General features: G+C 44.6%; 1 protein-coding gene across 1 annotated transcript in view; it reads left to right on the forward strand.

The window, feature by feature from the left end:
- Window positions 1-22,034, forward strand: part of LOC122931854 (multidrug and toxin extrusion protein 1-like) — a 74,571-nt gene extending 52,537 nt beyond the window's left edge. The window contains exons 15-17 of the mRNA XM_044285908.1: window positions 2,942-3,036; window positions 18,454-18,499; window positions 21,741-22,034. Of these exons, the coding sequence (XP_044141843.1) occupies window positions 2,942-3,036; window positions 18,454-18,499; window positions 21,741-21,916 (317 nt within the window). The 3' untranslated portion in view covers window positions 21,917-22,034. The remainder of the gene's footprint in view (window positions 1-2,941; window positions 3,037-18,453; window positions 18,500-21,740) is intronic.
- Window positions 22,035-22,842: the final 808 nt, after the last annotated feature.

Here is a 22,842-nt window from a genome sequence, read left to right on the forward strand (position 1 = left end):
CTCCTCATGGTGCGAGTGACGTGATCTCCGTCATCGCGTCCCCGTTCATGTGGGCGGGTGTTTTGAGTCGCGCCGCTCACGTCTATGAGGATGGGGCGGATCGTCGGGCTCCGCGCCTGCGCATTGCACACACAGGGACGCCCGATACATGCAGACACACTGAACCACCAATGGTAAGCTGGTTTTAGTTTGAATAATATCTTCATCTAATACAGCTGTATTTTTAACAGCTGAAGATGTCATTTTAACCATTTAGCACCAATGCACAGGCTCACAAATCTTTTTTTTTTATGTGCCATAATTATTATGTATTCACCATAATTATGGAAACTTCACATTATGAATTGTATGGTTTTTATTATATTTATGCACTGTTTTAGCTTGAGAACTTGTTATGTGATTATTTGATGTTATGTGTCCAATTGTTCAATTATTAACTTAATATGCATCGTGTGATTCCTTTGCACCTTGGTATTTTGGGTATATATACTCATTGCTTTGCTTGACACTATTGCTTTGCTTGACAAAGGCCTCATTGAGTGGGCCGAAATGTTGTCTGGGAAATAAATTGGGGCATCGCCTGAGACACGCCTCCTGAGCTGTGATAGGGAGAGCTGAGACACGCCCCCTTAGCTGCAGCAGTAAAGACACACCCCTGAGCTGTCAACTTGATATAAATCTAGCAGTGAATGTGGAGATCTCTGGATCCATGTGAGGTGCAAGGCTGGTTCTAGCCTTTGTTAGAAAGAGACTGTCATGTACTATATGATGTCTAATTTTCAGTTTTTATATTGGTCATGGGATAACCCCTTTAACAATACAACATTACCCTTTTGCAGTAACCCTGTTCTGGGGTGCTGCAATTATCAGGTACTATATGATGTCTATTTTTTATTTTATTTTTTTATCTTAGTCATCGTATAATCCCTTTAAAGCAGGCATCCTCAAACTGCGGCCCTCCAGCTGTTTCAAAACTACAACTCCCAGCATGTATGAACAGCCTACAGCAGGGCATTGTGGGAGTTGTAGTTTTACAACAGCTGGGGGGCCGTAGTTTGAGAATGCCTGCTTTAAAGGATGGCCTACTTGATCGGTGGGGTTTATAACACCTGATAATATATGCTTATAATACCCTGAGATGCAAATCTGGTGAACTAAATCTGTCTGTATGATAAAACCTGCTCTCCTTGTTTTTATCTCTGCCACTATCATGTCTAAACATGGCATATCATCTTAGGCTGAGTTCACACCAGCGTTCAGCCTTTCCGTTCTCCTGCTCCATTATAGGAGCAGGAGAACGGAAAGGACGGATTGGGCACATAACTGAGGCGAGCGGAGCCTACGGACCCCATATGCATGCAGGACTTTTGTCTCCGCTCCAAAATCATTTTCTGAGCGTAAACCTAACGGACCCCATTATAGTCTATGGGGTCCGTAGGCTCCGCTCGCCTCAGTTATGTGCCCAATCCGTCCTTTCCGTTCTCCTGCTCCTATAATGGAGCAGGAGAACGGAAAGGCTGAACGCTGATGTGAACGAGGCCTTACTTATGAACTTGTTGCTGAATGCAGCTGAAACAGCTCTGTAGCGTAGGTGTAGGTGTGCTTACATGTTGCAATTTTGTAAAAAAACACAATTGTGGCAAAAACGCAGCATTTTCTTAAAGCAACACAGAAGCAATGTGTAAACCCAGCCTTAAAGCGGTTGTTAAACACAGTAAAATAGTGATTGAAAACTCAAATTCCTGCAGGCACACAAAACTTACAACCATTGCAGAATTACAAGTCTATCTAAAGGATGATAAAGGTTTGGTAACTACTAGGAACCAGGGGCGTAGCTATAGGGGGTGCAGAGGTAGCAGTCGCTACTGTGCCCAGGAGCTGGAGGGTCCCATTATAGAAAGTGCATGCTGGTCAAGTTACACTGCTGGCTGGAGGCAAGGGGTTAGGTCAAGAATTTGGCTTGGTGGGCAGCATGAAGGCTATGTACTTCCCTGCCCCTAGCCATAGTTTGATATGTTGTAGAGACATATCAAAAGATTTGATCAGTGGGAGGTCTCATTGCTGAGACCCTTACCAATCAGTAGAATGAGGAGAAACAAGCAAGTGCACATCGCACTCTCTCTGCTCACTGCAGGAGATGGGCCTGTCTTGAATGTCTTTATTCCATGCTCTGCAGCTTCTCTCTACTCATTCTATTGATGGTGGGGGTCTCAGCACTCAGACCCCTACCGATCAATACTTTCCATATGTCTATAAGACATATCAAAAGTTTTACCCAAAACTCTGTGACCCTTTAAAGGCTATGGATATCTTTGTGGACCTGTGGATCAATCTGATTAGAATTTAGCTTTAGGGTCCATTCACACGTCTGTAGTGTATTGCGGATCCGCAATACGCCCGGCCGGCACCCCCATAGAACTGCCTATTCTTGTCCGCAATTGCGGACAAGAATAGGACATGTTCTATTTTTTTCCGGAGCTGCGGACTGGAAGTTCGGGGCCGCGCTCCAGAAATGGGGAAACTGTGTGCTGTCCGCATCCATTCCTGCCCCATAGAGAATGAATGGGCCCGCACCCGTTCCAGATAATTGCGGAACGGGTGCGGACACATTCTACGGACGTGTGAATGGACTCTAAAAGAGAGCACTCACAGTATGAGCGCCAAGGAGAGCAGAGAGAAGGACTTCTGACCTAGCCATCAGATAGCTCTTTTGACAGAATTAGTACTGAACAGAACAAAGCAACCTGCATTGTAAGTGAAAACATGCAAAGTGCAGGGTAAAAACAATTGAACAAAAACATAGAACAAAAAATAAATCTAACTTTTACATACATTACAATAAAAAGATGAACAAAGGCGTCCATAGCTTTTAAACTGCTAAAAACATGCTGACAGTTAGGTAGAATGACTGTGTGAAATGACCATTTCATTTCTTGTAAAGGTCTTTGGTATGGAATGATCCTCTGTGGAGTGTTTCTGTCTTTGTTTTTCACCATCTACCTCTTCAGAATAAACTGGAAGGATATTGCATTTGAGGTAAGTGTCCACTGCAAAAAACAGCCTATAAGGTTTATAAAAAAAATTAAGGCTATTTTTCTCCAAGGACAAAATTGATTTCCACTTATAACTTCAAAGAGGGGTTTATCATATTAAAGGGATTGTGCAGATGATAGTTTAAAAAAGGTTCGGAATGGTATAAAAACAATATAAAAAGTCATGCTCCCCTCCCCGATTCCCTGTCACTCCTATTCCAACACTTCCTCTTTCAGTATTAAAGGGGTGGTCTCACCTCAGCAATTGGCATTTATCATGTAGCTAAAGTGAATACAAGGCACTTACTAATGTATTATGATTGTTCGTATTGCTTCCTTTGCCGGCTAGACTAATTTTTCCATCACATTATACACTGCTCATTTCCATGGTTATGACAACTCTTCAATCTAGCATCGGTGGCCGTGCTTGCATAAGAAAACACTTTTTTCTATAGTGTGCAAGCATGGCCACCAATGCCGGATTGAGGGTGGTCGTAACTAGAGATGAGCGAATCAAAGCTGACAAAGTGGAATTTGTTACGAGTGTCAGGAAAAATGACTGCTGCACGTGTGAGGACATGGAGAAAGGAACTCTGGTAACGTGGGATCACCCATAATGCCATACATGCAGCCAATCAGCAGCCAGCCCTGTGATGTCACAACCCTATAAATAGCGCATCCATCTTAGATTCAGCCATTTACCAGTGTATTAGTGCAGGGAGAGACGTCTGCAGGCGCTAGGGACAGTGTTAGAAAAATCTATTTAATTGTTCAGAAAAAGCAATTTACCAGTGCAGGGAAAGATAATTCAAGTAACATAGTAACATAGTACATAAGGCCGAAAAAAGACATTTGTCCATCCAGTTCGGCCTGTTATCCTGCAAGTTGATCCAGAGGAAGGCAAAAAAAAAAACCCTGTGAGGCAGAAGCCAATTTTCCCCACTTTAGAGGAATAAAAAATTCCTTCCCGACTCCAATCAGGCAATTAGAATAACTCCCTGGATCAACGACCCCTCTCTAGTAGCTATATCCTGTAATATTATTACGCTCCAGAAATACATCCAGGCCCCTCTTGAACTCTTTTATTGTACTCACTATCACCACCTCCTCAGGCAGAGAGTTCCATAGTCTCACTGCTCTTACCGTAAAGAATCCTCTTCTATGTTTGTGTACAAACCTTCTTTCCTCCAGACGCAGAGGATGTCCCCTCATCACATTTACAGTCCTGGGGATAAATAGATGATGGGATAGATCTCTGTACTGACCCCTGATATATTTAGACATCGTTATTAGATCTCCCCTCAGTCGTCTTTTTTCTAAAGTGAATAACCCTAATTTTGATAATCTTTCAGGGTACTGTAGTTGCCCCATTCCAGTTATTACTTTAGTTGCCCTCCTCTGGACCTTCTCCAGCTCTGCCATGTCTGCCTTGTTTATTTAAACTTTATTTTTTAAACGTATAACCATTCCAACACATCGATAACATAATATAACACAATCCATATTACTACTATAATAGATATTATTAATTAAAACCCAAATACCCACCCACCACCCCCTGGAGAGAAAGGAGAGAGGAACAACAACAACAAAAAACTCACCTAATATGGCCATTTATTCCATATCTCAACCGGTCCTACTGGATTTTTAGTATATCGCTCAGAAACCCGTTGAATTTTAATAAGATTAGCTACTGCTTCACACCACTGTCCCACTGTGGGCGAGTCTTCCTTTATCCATTTCCTAAGTATAAGGAGTCTAGCTTGAAACAGCACTTTACACAAAACCGATCGTACTTCCTTCTTTAATTTCAAATGTTCAGTTGCTCCCAATATACAAACTACTGGATCTTCTAACAGCTGAACATCCAGGAATGCAAGTACAATCTCTGCAATCTCCTTCCAATATCTAAAAAGTCTGGGGCATCTCCAAAAACAATGTATTAGATCTGCATTCCCCTCACTACATTTTGGGCAATGTCTGCCTTGTTTACTGGAGCCCAGAACTGTACACAGTACTCCATGTGTGGTCTGACTAGTGATTTGTAAAGCTGTAGGATTATGTTCTTATCACGGGCATCTATGCCCCTTCTGATGCAACCCATTATCTTATTGGCCTTGGCAGCAGCTGCCCGACACTGGTTTTTACTGCTTAGTTTGCTGTTTATTAAAATTCCTAGATCCTTTTCCATGTCAGTGTTACCGAGTGTTTACCATTTAGTATGTACGGATGACTTGCATTATTCCTTCCCATGTGCATAACTTTACATTAGCAAAAACAAAAAATACGACATAAGGCGACCTTGACGTGGCGAGTGGCTTATTACGCTTTGGCCAAAATGTACACCAATGCCTCATTCAACATCCAGCATAAAGGCAGGGCAGAGTGCTGGTCGCATTTTGTGTTTTTGCGTTTGTATCTGTATTTCGCCATAGCAATCTGCACCTGCATAGGGTTGTGCGGGCTGAATCCCCCATATTTTTTCTTTGTAGTATATATTGGAGGCGTGGCGATCTCCAAGCAGTCATGCACACCTGACCAGTTAGTATGCCCTGGAGGCTGGTTTTAAAGTCAGTATAAAACTGAGTCTGCTTATATAGCACCTACCAGTAGCCATTAGGCTCCAGGAGAAGTATATAGTGGGCTCAGAATGCATGTTGGTACTTGCATCCCTGGATCCGATGAAAGCTGTAATGGCACCGGACGGGGTAAAAGCAGAATGTGCTTGGTGTGCATGCTGTACCTGCGCTCCCTGGACTTTGTGTGGCTGTCATGGCCCATAACAGGTAGGAACTAGTGTTAGGGACCACTCATTAAGGCGACCTTGACGTGGTGAGTGGCTTATTACACTTTGGCCAAAATATACACCAATGTTTAACATCCAGCATAAAGGCAGGGGAGAGTGCTGGTTGCAGAGTGCGATTGCATTTTGTGTTTTTGTGAATCCCCCATATAACTTTACATTTGTCAGTGTTAAACCTCATCCGCCACTTATCTGCCCAAGCCTCCAATCTATCCACATCCCTCTGTAGTAGTATACTGTCCTCTTCAGTGTTAATTACTTTACACAGTTTAGTGTCATCTGCAAAAATGGATATTTTACAATGCAAGCCTTCTACAAGATCATTAATAAATATATTGAAGATAATAGGGCCCAATACTGACCCCTGAGGTACCCCACTAGTGACAGTGACCCAATCTGAGTGTGTACCATTAATAACCACCCTCTGTTTTCTATCATTGAGCCAGTTACTTACCCACATACAGACGTTTTCTCCCAGTCCGAGCATTCTCATTTTATATACTAACCTTTTATGTGGTACAGTGTCAAATGCTTTGGAGAAGTCCAGATACACGACATCTATTGATTCGCCGCTGTCAAGTCTAGAACTTACCTCCTCATAGAAACTGATTAAGTTAGTTTGGCATGACCGATCCCTCACAAAGCTATGCTGATATGGCGTTATTTGCTTATTTCCGTTGAGATGCTCTAAGATAGCATCTCTCAGAAAACCTTCAAACAGTTTACCCACAACAGATGTTAAACTTACCGGCCTATAGTTTCCAGGCTCTGTTTTTGGACCCTTTTTGCATATTGGCACCACATTTGCCATGCGCCAATCCTGTGGGACATTCCCTGTCAGTATAGAGTCTGCAAATATCAGAAATAAGGGTCTGGCTATGACATTACTTAAATACCTTAGGAGACGGGGGTGTATGCCATCTGGTCCTGGCAATTTGTTTATCTTTTTAAGTCGCTGATGTACTTCTTCCTGGGTCAGACAGGACACTTTTAATGGGGAATTTATTTTTACATTCTGCATGTCATCTGACATTTTATTTTCCTCAGTGAATACATTGGAGAGAAAAATATTTAACAGCTTTGCTTTCTCCTTGTAGCTCTCTGCGACTCAAGGTATAGGGAAAGAATAGGGAGAAATCATTCCACAGCATTTATGTTGAACAGGGTTCAGTAGGGGAGGTTACAGCCTGGGTAATAGGAACAATCCGATTACACCTTGCTGCACTAACTGGGGACCCAAATTGCTATTATACAGCTCTGTAATTCCAGCAAACCATTCTTATTAGGCTACTTTCACACCTGGGTTTGGTGCGGATCCATCTTGTATCTGCACAGACGGATCCGCACCGATAATGCAAACGCTTGTATCCGTTCAGAACGGATCCGTTTGCATTATTCTTTAAAAAAAAAGTCTGTCAAAACAGATCCGTCCTGACTTACATTGAAAGTCAATGGGGGACGGGTCCGTTTTCAATTGCACCATATTGTGTCAGTGAAAACGGATCCGTCCCCATTGACTTACATTGTAAGTCAGGACAGATCCATTTGGCTCCGTATCATCAGGCGGACATAAAAACGCTGCAAGCAGCATTTTGGTGTCCGCCTCCAGAGCAGAATACAGGCGTAACGGAGCCAAACTGATGAATTCTAAACAAATCCTTATCCATTCAGAATGCATTGGGGCTGAACTGATCCATTTTGGGCCGCTTGTGAGATTCCTGAAACTGATCTCACAAGCGGACCCAGAAACGCCAGTGTGAAAGTAACCTTAGGCCTTAGTTGTTTTTCTCTGCATCCGTCTCGTTTTTTTGGCTGATAGTTACCCATGCATTTCTATAGAGCTGTTAAAATTGCGGTGTAGTCAACTATTTATTTTCCGTGTCCGCTGTCCGTGTTTCCCGTCTGCAAAAAAAGTATTGTATGTCCTATTCTTGTCCGCAATAAACATTTTGCGGACCCATTAAAGTCAATGGGTCCGCAAAAAAATGCGGACGACCAACGGGAGCCATCCATATGTCATCCGCATCCTTTTTTTTTGCGTATGGTTGCTGGGAAACCTGTATATATAAAATATTAAGAATTACAGCCTTCAGGGGGGTTTTTTTGCGGACCGCAAAAAAAAAAAAAATGAAGACACACGGAAACACAACCTACAAAATTTGCGGACAAACGTTGTGTATTAGTGGCCAAAGTAAAATATATTTGCCGGTCAGCGTTGTGGTTATCTGTTATAAAGCCATTTTTGGTGTGTATTACTGGCAAAACCAAAATATATTTCCTGCTCAGCGGTGCTGTTATCTGTTTTAAAGCCATTTTTGGTGCGTATTACTGGCAAAACCAAAATATATTTGCTGTTTAGCGGTGCAGTTACCGTATATCTTTTAAAGCCTTTTGTGGCGTGTATTACCGTAAAAAGAAAAAATATATTTTCTGCTCAGCGGTTTAGTTATCTGTGGCAAAGCCTTATGTGATGTGTAATATCGGCAAAAAAAATAATATTTGACAATCAGCGGTCCACTTATCTGTGGTAAAGCCTTCTGTGATGTGGAGTGTATTAGTGTTAAAAAATAAAGTGCTTATTAGGTGTTGTGTGCTGCAGTGAGAAAATTACATAGTTTTTTGGGGTGTTTTAATTTCCTTTTATTTCTTTATTTGATCTAACAGTATGTCAGACAGAGAAGTGCCAAGCCCTGCAGAGGGGAGTGGCAGAGGCCTAAATGTTCTTGAATGGTTGAGGCTACTTTCACACTAGCGTTCATGGGTCTGTTCGTGAGCTCCGTTTGAAGGAGCTCACGAGCGGACCCAAACGCCTCCGTCCAGCCCTGATGCAGTCTGAATGGAGCGGATCCGCTCAGACTGCATCAGTCTGGCGGCGTTCAGCCTCCGCTCCGCTCGCCTCCGCACGGACAGGCGGACAGCTGAACGCTGCTTACAATGTAAGTCAATGGGAACGGATCCGCTTGAAGATGTCACCCTATGGCTCAATCTTCAAGCGGATCCGTCCCCCATTGACTTTACATTAAAAGTCTGAACGGATCCGCTCAGGCTGCTTTCACACTTAGAATTTTTTCTAAGTTATTAATGCAGACGGATCCGTACTGAACGGAGCCTCCGTCTGCATTAATATGATTGGATCCGTTCATGGATCCGATCAAGCGCAAGTGTGAAAGTAGCCTGACTCGGTCATCCACTTCCTCCCAAGTGACATCAGACACCCCCAGCCAAGAGTCGGTGGGTTCCTCTGACACGACGCTTAGTTGGCATGACCTAGGAGCAGGCCCTGTGCCCTCACCTGTCCTCAACCTGCCTCTGTCCTTTTCTATTCCCTCACCGCGAGAAGTATTATATGCTGTGGGCTCAGCTCCACTATACAGTGAGGATGAGCTACTAGAGGACAGTCAGCAGTTACTGCCTAGCCAAGATCTGGAGGAGACATCTGCCACTTCCTCCACTAGGCGGGCAAGTAGTGATGGGAAGAGTGGCCTGGGAGCAGGTGTTGCGAGTAGTCAGGCTCCTGACCCAGAGACGTGCAGACAGTACTCAATGATGATGATGTAGCTGATCGCACTTGGGAGCCCGGTGATGAAGGGGCTTCATCATCATCAGGAGAAGAGGGTGGCAGCTTGCTCGTGATGCAGCGGCATAGACAGCAAGTCACCTAGCGTGGCTGGGAATCAGCATGGTGGCAGCAGTGGGAGGTCGGGAGCAAAACGGGCTTCGCGGGAGCCTACCTGCCCAGGAAGTAGCGGTGAAGGGGTTCACGAAGGCAGCGGCGGTAGAAGTCATTAGGTGCGTACTGTTGGGGGTAAAATCACCACACCGGTGGTGTCAGTTTTTTTTAAAGCCACCACAGGAGGTGAACGTGGCCATATGTAGAATCTGTGGGCAGAAGGCGAAGCGTGGCCAGGGTGCCAATGTTGGCACTATGGCCCTGCGTCAACATATGCAGCGTCGCCATACAGTGGCCTGGGAGAACCGTGGCTCTGATGTGGTGGTCCAGCTTGCATAAACCGCTGCATCACCCAGTAGCACGCACCTGAAATCAGGCAGTCAAGGCTCCACCACCTCGGCTGAAGGGAACTGTCTGTCCTTTCCATCATCTGCTGGTCCTGATGCTCCTTCGCCTCCTCCTCCTACTCCTCGTCAGTCGATCAGTGAAGCGATTGCCAAGAGACAACAGTATGCGTACACTCATCCAACAGTGCAGAAGCTAAATAAGCTCCTGGCCGAGTTGCTGGTGCTGCAGTCCCTCCTTTTCCAAGTGGTGGACTCTGCACCTTTCTGAGAAATGATGGCTTGTGCCGAGCCAAGGTGGAGAGTCCCAAGCCATCATTTCTTTGCCAAAAAGGCAGTTCCAGCCTTGCACACACATGTAGAACAGAAGGTGAGCCAGTCCTTGAGCCTGTCGGTGTGTGCCAAAGTGCACAGCAGCACCGATGTGTGGAGCTGTAGCTATGGTCAGGGACAATACATGTCCTTTATGGCCCACTGGGTGAATATGGTTCCTGCACAGCCACACCAGCAACTTGGCCAGGTGACGCCGCTTCAGCCTCCACTTTCTCACGCTGTTGGTCCTGCGACAATATCCGCCTCTGCCTCATCCTCCACCGAGTCCTCAGTCTCCACTGCAGGGACAATTCACAGTGCCCCTCCAGCATACCACATGTGCAGGACACGGCGGTGCCACGCTGTTCTGCACCTCGCTTGCCTTGGCGAACGGAGTCACACAGGGGAGGAACTGCTCCATGTCCTTCATCAAGAAATCGAATCCTGACTTTCTCCGTGAGAGCTGAAATTCGAAAACATGGTGACCGACAACAGAAAGAACATTGTGTTGGTGCTGCGTCAAGGAGCGCTGAGCCATGCGCCCTGCAAGGCACACGTGTTCAATCTGGTTGTCTAGCGGTTACTGAAGTCTTCCACTCATCTGCAAGACATCCTAAAAATGGCCAGGAAAATTTGCATGCACTTCAGCCAATCATACACCGCAGAGCACACCCTCCTTGAGCTGCAGCGGCAGAACGGCATCCCCCAACATAGGCGGATATGCGACGTTTCCACCCGTTGGAATTCCACCCTCCATATGTTGGACCGACTGTACGAACAGAGAAAGGCCATAAACGATTTCCTGATGATCCAAGCGGACAGGAGTACTCCCCTGTGTAACTTCGATGTCAGCCAGTGGCAGCTCATGCGTGACACCTGCCGTTTGCTCAGGCCATTTAAGAAAGTTATTTGTCAGTCGCCAGGACTACGGGATGAACAGTGTCATTCCAATGCTTCATGTCCTGGAACAGATGCTGGTAAATCTGGCCAGTCAGGGGACTGTAGACATGATGCCTAGATCTCACGGCCACATGAGCCCTGTGGGAGCTAAACTGGAGGAGGAGGACATTAATGCACAAGCAATGTGTAGCAAAATGGGTGGTTTTTCTACACAGGGGACAGGAGAGGGGGAGCATGAGCAGCCAGAGGAGCTACAGGGTGATGAGTAAGATGAGGCAGAGGACCCAGACACTCCGTGGCAGTATGCAGTGGAGATAGAGGCAGGGACTCACTCCGAGTCACTTGCACAAATGGCCCGCTGCATACTCGCTTGCGTAGTGACAGCAGAATTGTCACCATTCGGCAGCGGGATGCCTTCTGGCTCTCCACCTTGTTGGACCCTCGCTACCGGTCCAAAATGGGGGCTTTTTTTACACCAACTGAGAGGGAGGACAAACAGAACTACCAAAGTGACATCCTATGTAGTCAGTTGGCGGCTGCCTATCTGCGTCATCGTCCATCCTCTTGCAGGGCTAAACAGGGGGCCCTCTGTGCTACAGTTCCACAGCCATGGCTGCTGGGGAGGGGTGGGGTGGCAGGAGCAGTACCAGCTCCATCAGCAGCAGCCTGAGTCTAGAGTCGCTGATGAGCCGCTTTCTTCAACCGCCTAGTCAAGAAACTACTCACCAGCAGCAGCATCTAGACCTGGAGCAGAACCTGAACCAGCAGCAGGTGGCATACTTGAAGTGCACCCTGCCAGCCTTTATTGAAGTTCCGCTGGACTACTGGGCAGCCAAACTGGATTTGTGGCCACAACTGGCGGAGTTTGCCCTGGAAAAGCTGTCCTGCCCGGCCAGTAGTGTGGCATCAGAGCAGGTGTTTAGTGCAGCGGGGGCCATAGTTACCCCAAGAAGAACTCTCCTGTCCACCCAAAATGTGGAGAGACTGACCTTTGTCAAGATGAATAAAGTGTGGATCAGCCAGGATTTCCACCCACCAATTCCTGATGCATCAGACTAGATCATCCATGGTGCCACACCAACACTTTGACAAAAGAGACCGGTTTCTTCTAGCTACATGACTCGGCTACTATTCTGATGCTGCCACCCGCCTGATGCCAGACATCTGATGCCAAGTGCCCCTTATTTGACCCACCATCTTCAGAGGGTACTGGTATTGCCACCCACCTCCACACTATGTCACTTTGCCACTCGGTGGCCTCCTCATGCTGCTGCCACCTCCAAACTATGTCACCTTGCCACTTTGTGGCCTCCTGAAGACTGCCACCACAAGACTGTCATTATGCCACTCTGTGGCCTCCTGATGCTGCTGCCACCTCCACACTACGTCACCTTGCCACTCTGTGGCCTTCTAATGCTGCTGCCACCTCCACACTATGTCACCTTGCCACTCAGTGACCTCCTGATGCTGCTGCTGCCACCTCAAGACTATGTCATTGTGCCGCTCTGTGGTTTCCTCATGCTGCTGCCACCTCCAGACTATGTCATTGTGCCACTCTGCGGCCTCCTGATGCTGCCGCCACCTCCAGACTGTTTTATTGTGCCATTCTGTGGCCTCCTAATGGTGCAGCCTCCTTCAGACTCTGTCATTGTGCCACTCTGCGGCCTCCTAATGCTGCTGCCACCTCCAGACATTGTCATTGTGCCACTCCGTAGTCTCCTCATGCTGTTGCACCTCCAGACTCTGTCATTGTGCCATTCTGCGGCCTCCTTATGCTGCCGCCACCTCCAAACTCTGTCATTGCGCCACTCTGTGGTCTCCTCATGCTGCTATAAAGTACAAGCCGGTCAGCACTAAATCATGTTGCACAGGAGGGAGCAAACTCCACATCAAGTGAAAGGAAAATCACAGCAATCGTGTCTTGCTAATGGGTAAAAAAAAATAATCTAAATATAGTCATAGATTATACAACTTAACGCGTTTCGGCAAACAGCCTTTCTCAGTAGACATGTTGCCTTCACTAGAGTCACATATTTATAGATAAGTGAAGCAATTACACACAAGTGCCAATAACATTCAAAGTAGGTGGCAACAAATCAACTCAAACAGTGATGGCCAGTTTGCAGTGTTCGCCAGCAAACACATGCGGGCTGCCATCTTTAGGAAGGTAGACTCACCCGTCCGGCGATGCACAGGTAAGCCCTTACCTGTGCCTGTGCCGGGAGCCAGTCTGAAATCAAACGCAGTCACCGGGAGCAGGAGGCAGTTCCGAGAACCGCCCGATGAAACCCCCCCGGCGGCTGTTCTCGGAACTTCCTGCTCCCTATGACTGCATTTGATTTCAGACCGGCTCTCGGCACAGGCACAGGTAAGGGTTTACCTGTGCATCGCCGGATGGGTGAGTCTACCTTTCTAAAGATGGCAGCCCGTATGTGTTCGCTGGCGAACACTGCGAACCTGTCATCACTGCTCATAAATACAAATGCTAAACACATTGGGTTCCATTAATGAATATAAAGGATACCGTGTTGTTCATTTGGGTAATCAGCGCAGGGAAGAAGTCTAAAAAAAATCAAAACAAAATGCAAATTAATCTCTACAGACATACAATCTCATAGTCTCGATTTAACCCCTTGGGGTGTATCGTGTCCAATGTGCGGATCCAATACGCCTCTCTGAGGAGTAAAAGTTTCTTGACATCCCCTCCTTGGTCTAGTGATTTTCTCTAAAACCTGAAACCTCAATTGTGAAAATAAATGTTTGTTTGTCAAAATGATTTGGGAGCAGTAATAAGAGGTTTTTGGTCCCTATTGTAGACTTATGCTCACATAGTCTCTAATGGTTTGCATCGTCTCTCCTATATATACTAAACCACAAGGGCATTTAATTAGATAGATCACATTCCTTGAATCACATGTAAAAAAGCCTTGGATTTCAAAGGCTTTTCCTGTGTGGGGTGATAGAATACAGTGCCCTTAGTGTTATGAGCACATTGGAAACAATGGAGGCAAGGAAAGGTACCTCTTTTTTGTGTAGTTAAGGTGCTTTGTTTTAATGTCCCTTTCTTGCTACCTAAGTCAGCACGTACTAATTTGTCCCTCAAGTTGGGGTTCTTTTTATTGCAAATCAGTGGGGGACTTTTGAACTCTTCAACCGCAGGATAAGATTTAGTTAGCATATGCCAGTGTTGACGGATCAATTTGTCAAACATGAAATTGTGTGGATGGAATTTATGAATAAATGCTATCCTCCTTTGCTCCATATTTCTGGGGGAATAGGCTTGTGCAGTGAGTTCTGCTTTGGCCCTGTCCAGAATCTGTCTGGGATAACCCCTTTCAATAAACCTTTCTGTCATTTCACCCAGTCTCGGGTTCCTTTTAACAGGTTCAGAGACAATACGTTGGATTCTCTGGAATTGAGATTTAGGAATTGCTCTTTTAAAGGGGGGGGGGGGGGGGCACTGGTATAGTGCAATATACTATTCCTGTCCGTAGATTTCCTAAATAGGTCTGTGAAGAGACAACCATCGTCATCTTTTACCACTGTGGTATCTAGAAAATTCACCAACCATTTATCAGAGGACATCGTAAATTTTAAACCAGTATAAACAGAGTTTAAATGAGAAGGAGACTAGGGATTCGTGTGGCCCCCGCCATATGCAAAAAATGTCGTCTATAAACCTTTTCCACACCAGAATATGTTCCCGGTATACCTCAGTATTGTAAATGAATGCTTCCTCAAAGGACGACATAAAGGCATTAGTATAGGGCGGGGCCACATTCGAACCCATCCCGCTCCCCCGTCGCTATAAATAATAGGTATCCTCAAACATAAAGTAGTTCTCAAAGAGGAGTAAACGCAACATTTGTAAAAAAAAAAAATCCTGTTGTATCTCTGGATAGTCACTGGTGCGTAATAGGTCTGCTACAGCCTGTATTCCCTTCTCATGATCTATAGACGTATATAGACTTACTACATCTATAGTCACTAACCCGCTTCCTAGTGGGACAGTGCTCAGATCTGTAATCACCCTCAAAAAGTGAGATGTGTCTAACAGGAAGGATTTTGTACTTCTAACCAATGGTGTTAGCACTTTTTCTAACACAATTGATAGAGGGGATAGAATTAATTCTACTGAAGCTACAATAGGGCGACCAGGGGGATCTATCAGTGTTTTATGCACTTTGGGAAGTACATAGAACACAGGGGTGAACGGTGACTGGTTTATAAGAAAGCTGCACATCTGTTCATCAATGATACCCATATTATTGTAATGGTTCACCATTTTCACAATTTTTTCTTTTATCACAAACACAGGGTCATATTGGAGACTGCTATAGGTCTCTATATCAGACAGCTGGCGCATTATTTCTTGCACATATCTGCTTTTGTCCATCACCACTATAGAACCCCCTTTGTCAGCAGGTTTCAACACTAAGGATTTGTCCTTCATCAATGTATGGATGGCATTTTTTTTTCTTGTAAAGTTATATTCTAAGCCATTTGAAATTCTCCCATTTTAATAGAGTACATCAATTTCTTGGCTTCCTTGGAGACCAGTTCCACATATGTCTCCACTGGGTGGTAAGTTTTTGGTGGCATAAATGTACTTTTAGCACTAAGACCCAAATTAGTCATACATAGTGTCCCTCGTTCCACCGTATTAGTTGTTACCGCTGATTGTGTCCCAGGTTCAGAAAAATGTGCCTTCAGTCTCCCTTACGAAAAAGCGCTGCAGGTCTATATCAAATTGGAAACTGTCAAAACTCGTTGTGGGGCTAAAGGTCAGGCCTTTTTGTAATGCCTTCATTTGATCTGGAGCAAGATTTTTAGATGACCGATAAATAATCAACGATTCATTCTTACCTGGGAGCGGGTCTGTATCACCTGGCTCGTTCCTAATGTAGTTGCTTTGGCGGTGCCACCTCCAGACTCTGTCATTGATTGTGCCACTCTGTGGTCTCCTCATGCTGCTGCCACCTGGAGACTGTCATTGTGCCGCTCTGTGGCCTCCTGATGCTGCTACCACATAAACACTCTGTTATTGTGCCGCTCTGTATTCTCTTCATGCTGCTGCCACCTTCTCACTGTCATTGTGTCACTATGTGGCCTCCTCATGCTGCTTCAACCTCACCACTATATCATAGGGCCACTCTGTGGACTTCTTATGCTGTTCCCACCCTCCCCACTTCATGACTTGGCCACTATTTTGCCTTTTGGCTTGGCTGACATCATCATTTATGCAAACCTTCTTCTGATCTGCCAGAAGGAAGGAAAAATAAGATGCACAACGGATCCTGTCTGTGTAGTAGCTGTAAAGCCTGTATGTTCCCATCAAGATTGGCTTATGATTTGGTAGCCAAAAGCAGGAGTGGGTACAAAACACAGAAGACTTGCAAATATTCCATTCATGTATCATCTCTGTTTTGGATCCACTCCTGTTTTTTTGACATTAGCAATACTGATGGATTACTGACCGAGTAAAGGCGGATGCTCCACAGACAGGATCCGTTTTTGGGGGGGTTATTATTCTGACGGATCAGAGGAAGGGCAAAATAATCAGTGACATCTACACAAACTTACTGCTGACACTCTCTCCACTCTGTTAGGGGGCTCTTTATAAGTGTTTAATAGAACAGGGTCTGTAGACATCTATGTTGAATCGGCTGACCACGGTCTAAAAGGAGTGTGCTTTTTCTTGGCGCTAACATCGACCTGTAAGGCCTCATGCACACGACTGTTGTGTGCATCCGTGGCCGTTGTGCCGTTTTCCGTTTTTTTTCACGGACCCATTGACTTTCAATGGGTCCGTGGAAAAATCGGAAAATGCACCGTTTGGCAGCCGCATCCGTGATCCGTGTTTCCTGGCCGTGAAAAAAATATGACCTGTCCTATTTTTTTCACGGCCAACGGTTCACGGAGCCATTCAAGTCAATGGGTCCGTGAAAATCACGGATGCACACAAGATTGTCATCCGTGTCCGTGATCCGTGATCCGTGATCCGTGTCCGTTTTTTCCTATCATTTCAATGGCAAACTTGACTTAGATTTTTGTTTCATTTTTCATGTCCGTGGATCCTCCAAAAAACAAGGAAGACCCACGGACAAAAAAACGGTCACGGATCACGGACCTACGGACCCCGTTTTTGCGGACCTTGAAAAAAAACGGTCGTGTGCATGAGGCCTGAGGCTGAGTTCACACTTGAGTTATTTGGTCAGTTTTGGCCCCGTGACTGCCCAAATAAGTGAAGTGTGCAGTGATTCTAAGAGCGACGCTTGTCATCTGCATGTCATACGGACTCACAGTATTATTTCACTACCACAGCAGACTCCCTATGCGTGTTACTGCAAGGCACAGTGTTCTACACCACTATACAGGCTCTCTGCAGCCAGGAAATAGAAGTTTTTTAACGCGATTCGCCGCCAATATATTTGGACCGAACCAAATTTTTCCTAAATAAATTTGGCGAACCAGCAAATCAATTTTTTTTTTTTATTTGCTCACCTCTAGTTGTAACCATGGAAACGAGCAGTGTATAATGTGATGGAGAAATAAATCCAGCTAGTAAAGCAAACAATATAAATATAACAATACATTAGTAAGTGCCTTGTATTAACTTTCCCTACATGATAAATGCCACTTGCTGAAGTGAGACAACTCCTTTAGTCTTGGAAAACCCTTTTCAATTTTCTTGGAATAGATAATTAATAAATAAATTGTATTTCCCTTAGGCTACATGCACAGGACCGTATGTGTTTTGCGGTCCGCAAATTGCGGATCTGCCCCAAAAATGGATGACGTTCCGTATGGCATCCGTTTATTTTTTTGCGGATCAGTTTTTTTTTGCGGATCCATTGTAATAATGCCTATCCTTGTCTGAAAACTAGAAAAAAATAGGACATGCACAATTTTTTTTGTGGAGCAACGGAACGGACATACTGATGCGGAAAGCACACGGTGGGCTGTCTGCGTTTTTTGCGGACCCATTGAAATGAATGGGTCCGCATCCTATCCGCAAAAAAAAAAATGGAACGGACACTGAAACAAAATACAGTCGTGTGCATGAGGCCTTATACATAAAAAAAATGAATTGGAAAACCATAATAAATAATAAAGTCTATAAGTAATAAATGTCTATAGCTCAATATACTGATGAGAACTCATTACCAGAATTTACTGTGAGCAGTAAAATTATGATAATTACCACCAAAATAATCTAGTCAAGTACCACCCGCCTCAAACAAAAAAAATCACAGATACATCTATTTTTTTTCACGGATACAGGAAATAAGTCACCCATTTTAACGGACTGTCCAGAAAATTCTGGACGGTTGACAACCCTGCACCAGTAATGTCACATACATATTTATTAAGATTTCAAATTTTTTTCAGGCTCAAGAACGAGCAGGGATGACTTGCAAAGAGACTCTTCCTTCAGGTACTTACCTAATGAACTATAATACTTTTCTTAGCATAAATTACAAATATCAGATTTTGTTCTAAAATCTACTATGGCCTCTTACACACAACTGCGTGCATTTCTCCAGTTCGCAGAACAGGACCATACTGTGGCCATATAGTTACATACAGGGTGCTGTATATTGGACCAACCAGGCAAACACTTGTGTATACTGAAATGAAAAATACTATACAGTGGTATGCTTGCCCCCATTAAAATAAACGATATGGCCAAAAGAATGTGGACACCTCTTCTAATTACTGAGTAGCGGTGATTCAGTCACACGCCTTGCTAACAAATGCATAGAATCAAGCTCACAACTGTTCAATCTCCCTATACACAATTATTGGTAGCAATTAGGGATGAGCAAACTTTGTGTTTCAAGTTCGGCATACAAGGTTCGGGTTATCTAAGAATTCCATTATAGATTCTGTTACCACCAGGGGCGGATTAAGTGCATGATAGGCCCAGGGTTGTCTACCAAACTCGTTTATTATTTTTATTTTTTTTCTGTATGAAGAGGCTGCGGTGCTTCGTAAGCGCCAAAGTCTCTTCCTAGGCCATATGACATCGTTCACATGGTCTCGGTGCAGCTCTGTCTGATCTGAGTGATTGGGTCTGAGCTGCAGTACCAAGCACAGGGCTATCAAATGGACAGCGCTGTGCTTGGTAAGAAGCAAAGAGGCTGTGACGCTCACTGGAACATTGCGGTCTCCTCAAACTCTCTGAGTACAGATTTCATAGATGTTACCTGCAGTCCTATGTAACACCCCACAGAACACAGTGAACTATTGTGTTCTGTGGGGTGTTACATAGGACTGCATGGAACATCTACTACATTATCTGCACACAGAAAGTTATCACTGTTATGTGGGCTGTTACATAGGACTGCAGGTGACAAATAAAACATTTCCAAATTTAAAATACCTACGATTAAAATAATAAAAAAAAGACTTGGAGGAGAAGATGACACAGGTCACAGTAGTAAGACAGCTCTACATATAGGGGAATACAACATCACATACCTGTTACATCCAGTGACATCTCCTGTCATGTAGATCTTCTCTTTCCTCTTCTCCTCCATTTGACCCAGAGCGCCATGACAAATTCTTTCAGTGACATCTCGTCTCTACAGAGTTTGTTACAGACACATTAGATTTCTCATAATTGGGGTCATTTTATCAAACTGGTGTAAAGTACAACTGGCTTAGGCGCCCATAGCAATCAATCAGATTCCACCTTTCATTTTTCAAAGGAGCTGTGAAAAATGAAAGGTGAAATCTGTTGCTATGGGTAACTAACCCAGTTCTACTTTACACCAGTTCGATAAATTAACCCCCATATAGTAATTTCCCCTACACTGCCCCATATAGTAATTTCCCCTACACTGCCCATATAGTAATTTCCCCCACACTGCTTCCATATAGTAATTTCTCCCACACTGCTTCCATATAGTAATTTCCCCCACACTGCCCCATGAAGTAATTTGCCCCCACACTGCACTCCCATGAAATAATTTGCCCTCACACTGCACTCCATGAAATAATTTGCCCTCACACTGCACTCCCTGAAGTAATTTGGCCCCACACTGCCCACCATGAAGAATTTGCCCTCACACTGCACCTCCTTGAGGTGATTTGCCCCAAGAAATAATCTGCCCCACATGAAGTAATTTGCCCCCATTTAATAATCTGCTCCCCCCCGAACCAATTTGCTACCACACTGCCCCATGTCCTTCTCTGCCCCCCCAAAAGTTGGCACACACAAACATTTTTTTTTTTTAAAGCTAATACTTACCTGTGTCCGGCATGGTGAGGCAGGCACTCATTCTTCATTGTCCTGTGTCCCTCCCGGCACAGGCGCGCAATGACATCATCACTCACTCCTGCGCCGGGATTTAACTACTGCATAGTCCTCAGGCCTACTAGGCCTGAAGCCTATGGCGGTGATCGGCAGCAGGGCAGGGAACTATTCGCTCCCGTGCCCCGCCGCAGTATGTGGGCGTTCGGGTCAGCGTTGGGCCTTTCAGGGATGCCGGGCCAGGGGTTACCGACCCGAACGCCCTATTATAATCCGCCACTGGTTACCACAGACCATATCAGTTATGGTCTGTGGTAGCGGAATCCATAACGGAATTCTTAGATAACCCGAACCTTGTACGCCGAACTTGAAACACAAAGTTTGCTCAACACTAGTAGCAATATAAATCTTACAGGTGAACTCATGGGGAGACATTTACTAATGGTCTTATGCCGTAAAGTGTGCAACTTTTTAAGCTTCTCTGCACTTTTGTCAGGTGCTGAGGAAAGGGTTCGGGTTTAGTTGAGGTCCTGCTGGATTTACTATAACTTTCGGCAGAAAGTGGAGTAAGAGATAGCTGAAGTCTACACCAGCCTGTAGCTATCGTAGACATAAGTATCTGGCGCACGACAGGACAAGGATGTGCCAGAAAATTTATACTAGCACATCCAAAGTCAAGGTTCACATCAATAAACAAAATATGGCAGCACACTGTTATACATGCAAACAGTAAAACTAGGGATTATTCTGGATTACAGTATATATACCTACTATACATGAAAAACTGAAGATCTTTGCGCACATTTTTGATCAAGTGTGTGTCGGGCCCACCTACCAACATCAAGGTTGCTTCTGCAGATGGGTACCTAACACTAAAATAACTCCCTCTCCTTGGCCTAACTTAAGCCTACAATGTTCAGGGAGGTGTAGAAGCCATATTTTGTTTGCAGTTTGAATGTTAGCTTTATGGATGTGCACCTGTGACTGGATGTGCTAGTCTAAATTTTCTTGCAGTGGATTTGGAGGCTAGCTGCCTCCTTTTAGATTATGCACTCCCGGCCATCTGCCCAGGGCTTCTAAGCAGAGTATGACTATAGCTGGTTCCTACACCGCCCTGAGCAACAGGCATGTCAGGAGAGGTTACAGGTCCTTGTTAGGGCCCATGGTTTTAGAAGGGGATGTCCAACAAGCTCATATAGGTGTGATGGTCTAATGTCCACATACTTTCCACCATGCAGTGTACATTAGCATAATTTTCAAGATATGTGTAAAACAAATCCTGAATAGGGCACATGAGGCTTAACTAAGATGTCTATTACTTTTCAAGTCTAATGTATATTATGTGCCTTCCCCGAATATTGTATTATTTGTGTTATGATCCATTTTGTGCACTTACTGAAAGTAGTATTTGTGTTCACAGTGGCAAATAACCAGTCAGATATTACATTATCAGAGCTGCCCTTCCCGGAAGAACCAGGAGCCTCCAAGAATCTTTTGCCAATGAAGGAAGTGATTGTTCTACGTGGACTAACTCTGGCACTGTCCATTGCTGTCCTCTTAACAGGAGTTCTGGTAAAAGTGTGGACATCTTACTAAATGAAGATGGGCTTGTAAAAACCATTTAATTCTGTAGAAGAATTGTGGAGTATGATTTTATGAGACTGTACAAAGTAGCTTTGTATTAAAGTTATTGGATAAATTCTCTATAAATATACTTCATTGTGCTAAATTTGTCCAAACTTCTTGACCAAAATCGGTGGGTTCGAAAATGTATGATGTTATTTTTAATTTTCTGTTGTGTATATTTAAAGGTAATCTGTCACCAGGAAGTTCTCAAACCAGGTACAATGCTAGGGCGAGCTTGGCTGAATGTAGTGATCCATTGCATTCATTATGGAGAAAAAATATTGTTATTCCATATGTAAATGAGTGGTGAAGTGCACCAAGGGCAGGCCCAAGCCGCTATGTGCACCCTTGTTCTCCTGCTTCCTTTGCCAAGTTTCCCCCTCCTTCTTGATTGACTACCATTCACAATTGGTGATGGACACAGCTCACCTCCTCCCCCTCCCTGCACAATGATCTGCCCAGATCACAGGGCATGCCTAGAAAACTCTCTCATAGAAGTGAATTAACATCTCCTATCCAAGGTACCTATGGTCCTTGTGGATGCTGTAAAGTCTCTAAATGCTGGAAATTGTAGCTCAAGCAAGATGGCTGCCCCTATAATCATGTACAGAAATGATAATAAACACACCATCTACAATCAGAAAATAAAAACAGAGGAGAAAAAGGGAATATATTTCACTAACTGGTTTTAATTAATACATTAAAATATAGGTGATAGATTCCCTTTAAGGCGCATCTGTCAGCATGATCAACCATATTAAACCAGGCATACAGCCTAGTAGGTTTGATCATACTGATAAAAACGACACCCTGATTATGACTGTCCGTTGCCCAGTTGCTGAGAGAAAGGCGTCTTTATTCATATGCAAATTACCTTCCTGGAGCACTAGGCCAAC

The sequence above is a fragment of the Bufo gargarizans genome, chromosome 3 (assembly GCF_014858855.1).
Source record: "Bufo gargarizans isolate SCDJY-AF-19 chromosome 3, ASM1485885v1, whole genome shotgun sequence".
Classification (NCBI taxonomy): Eukaryota; Metazoa; Chordata; class Amphibia; order Anura; family Bufonidae; genus Bufo; species Bufo gargarizans.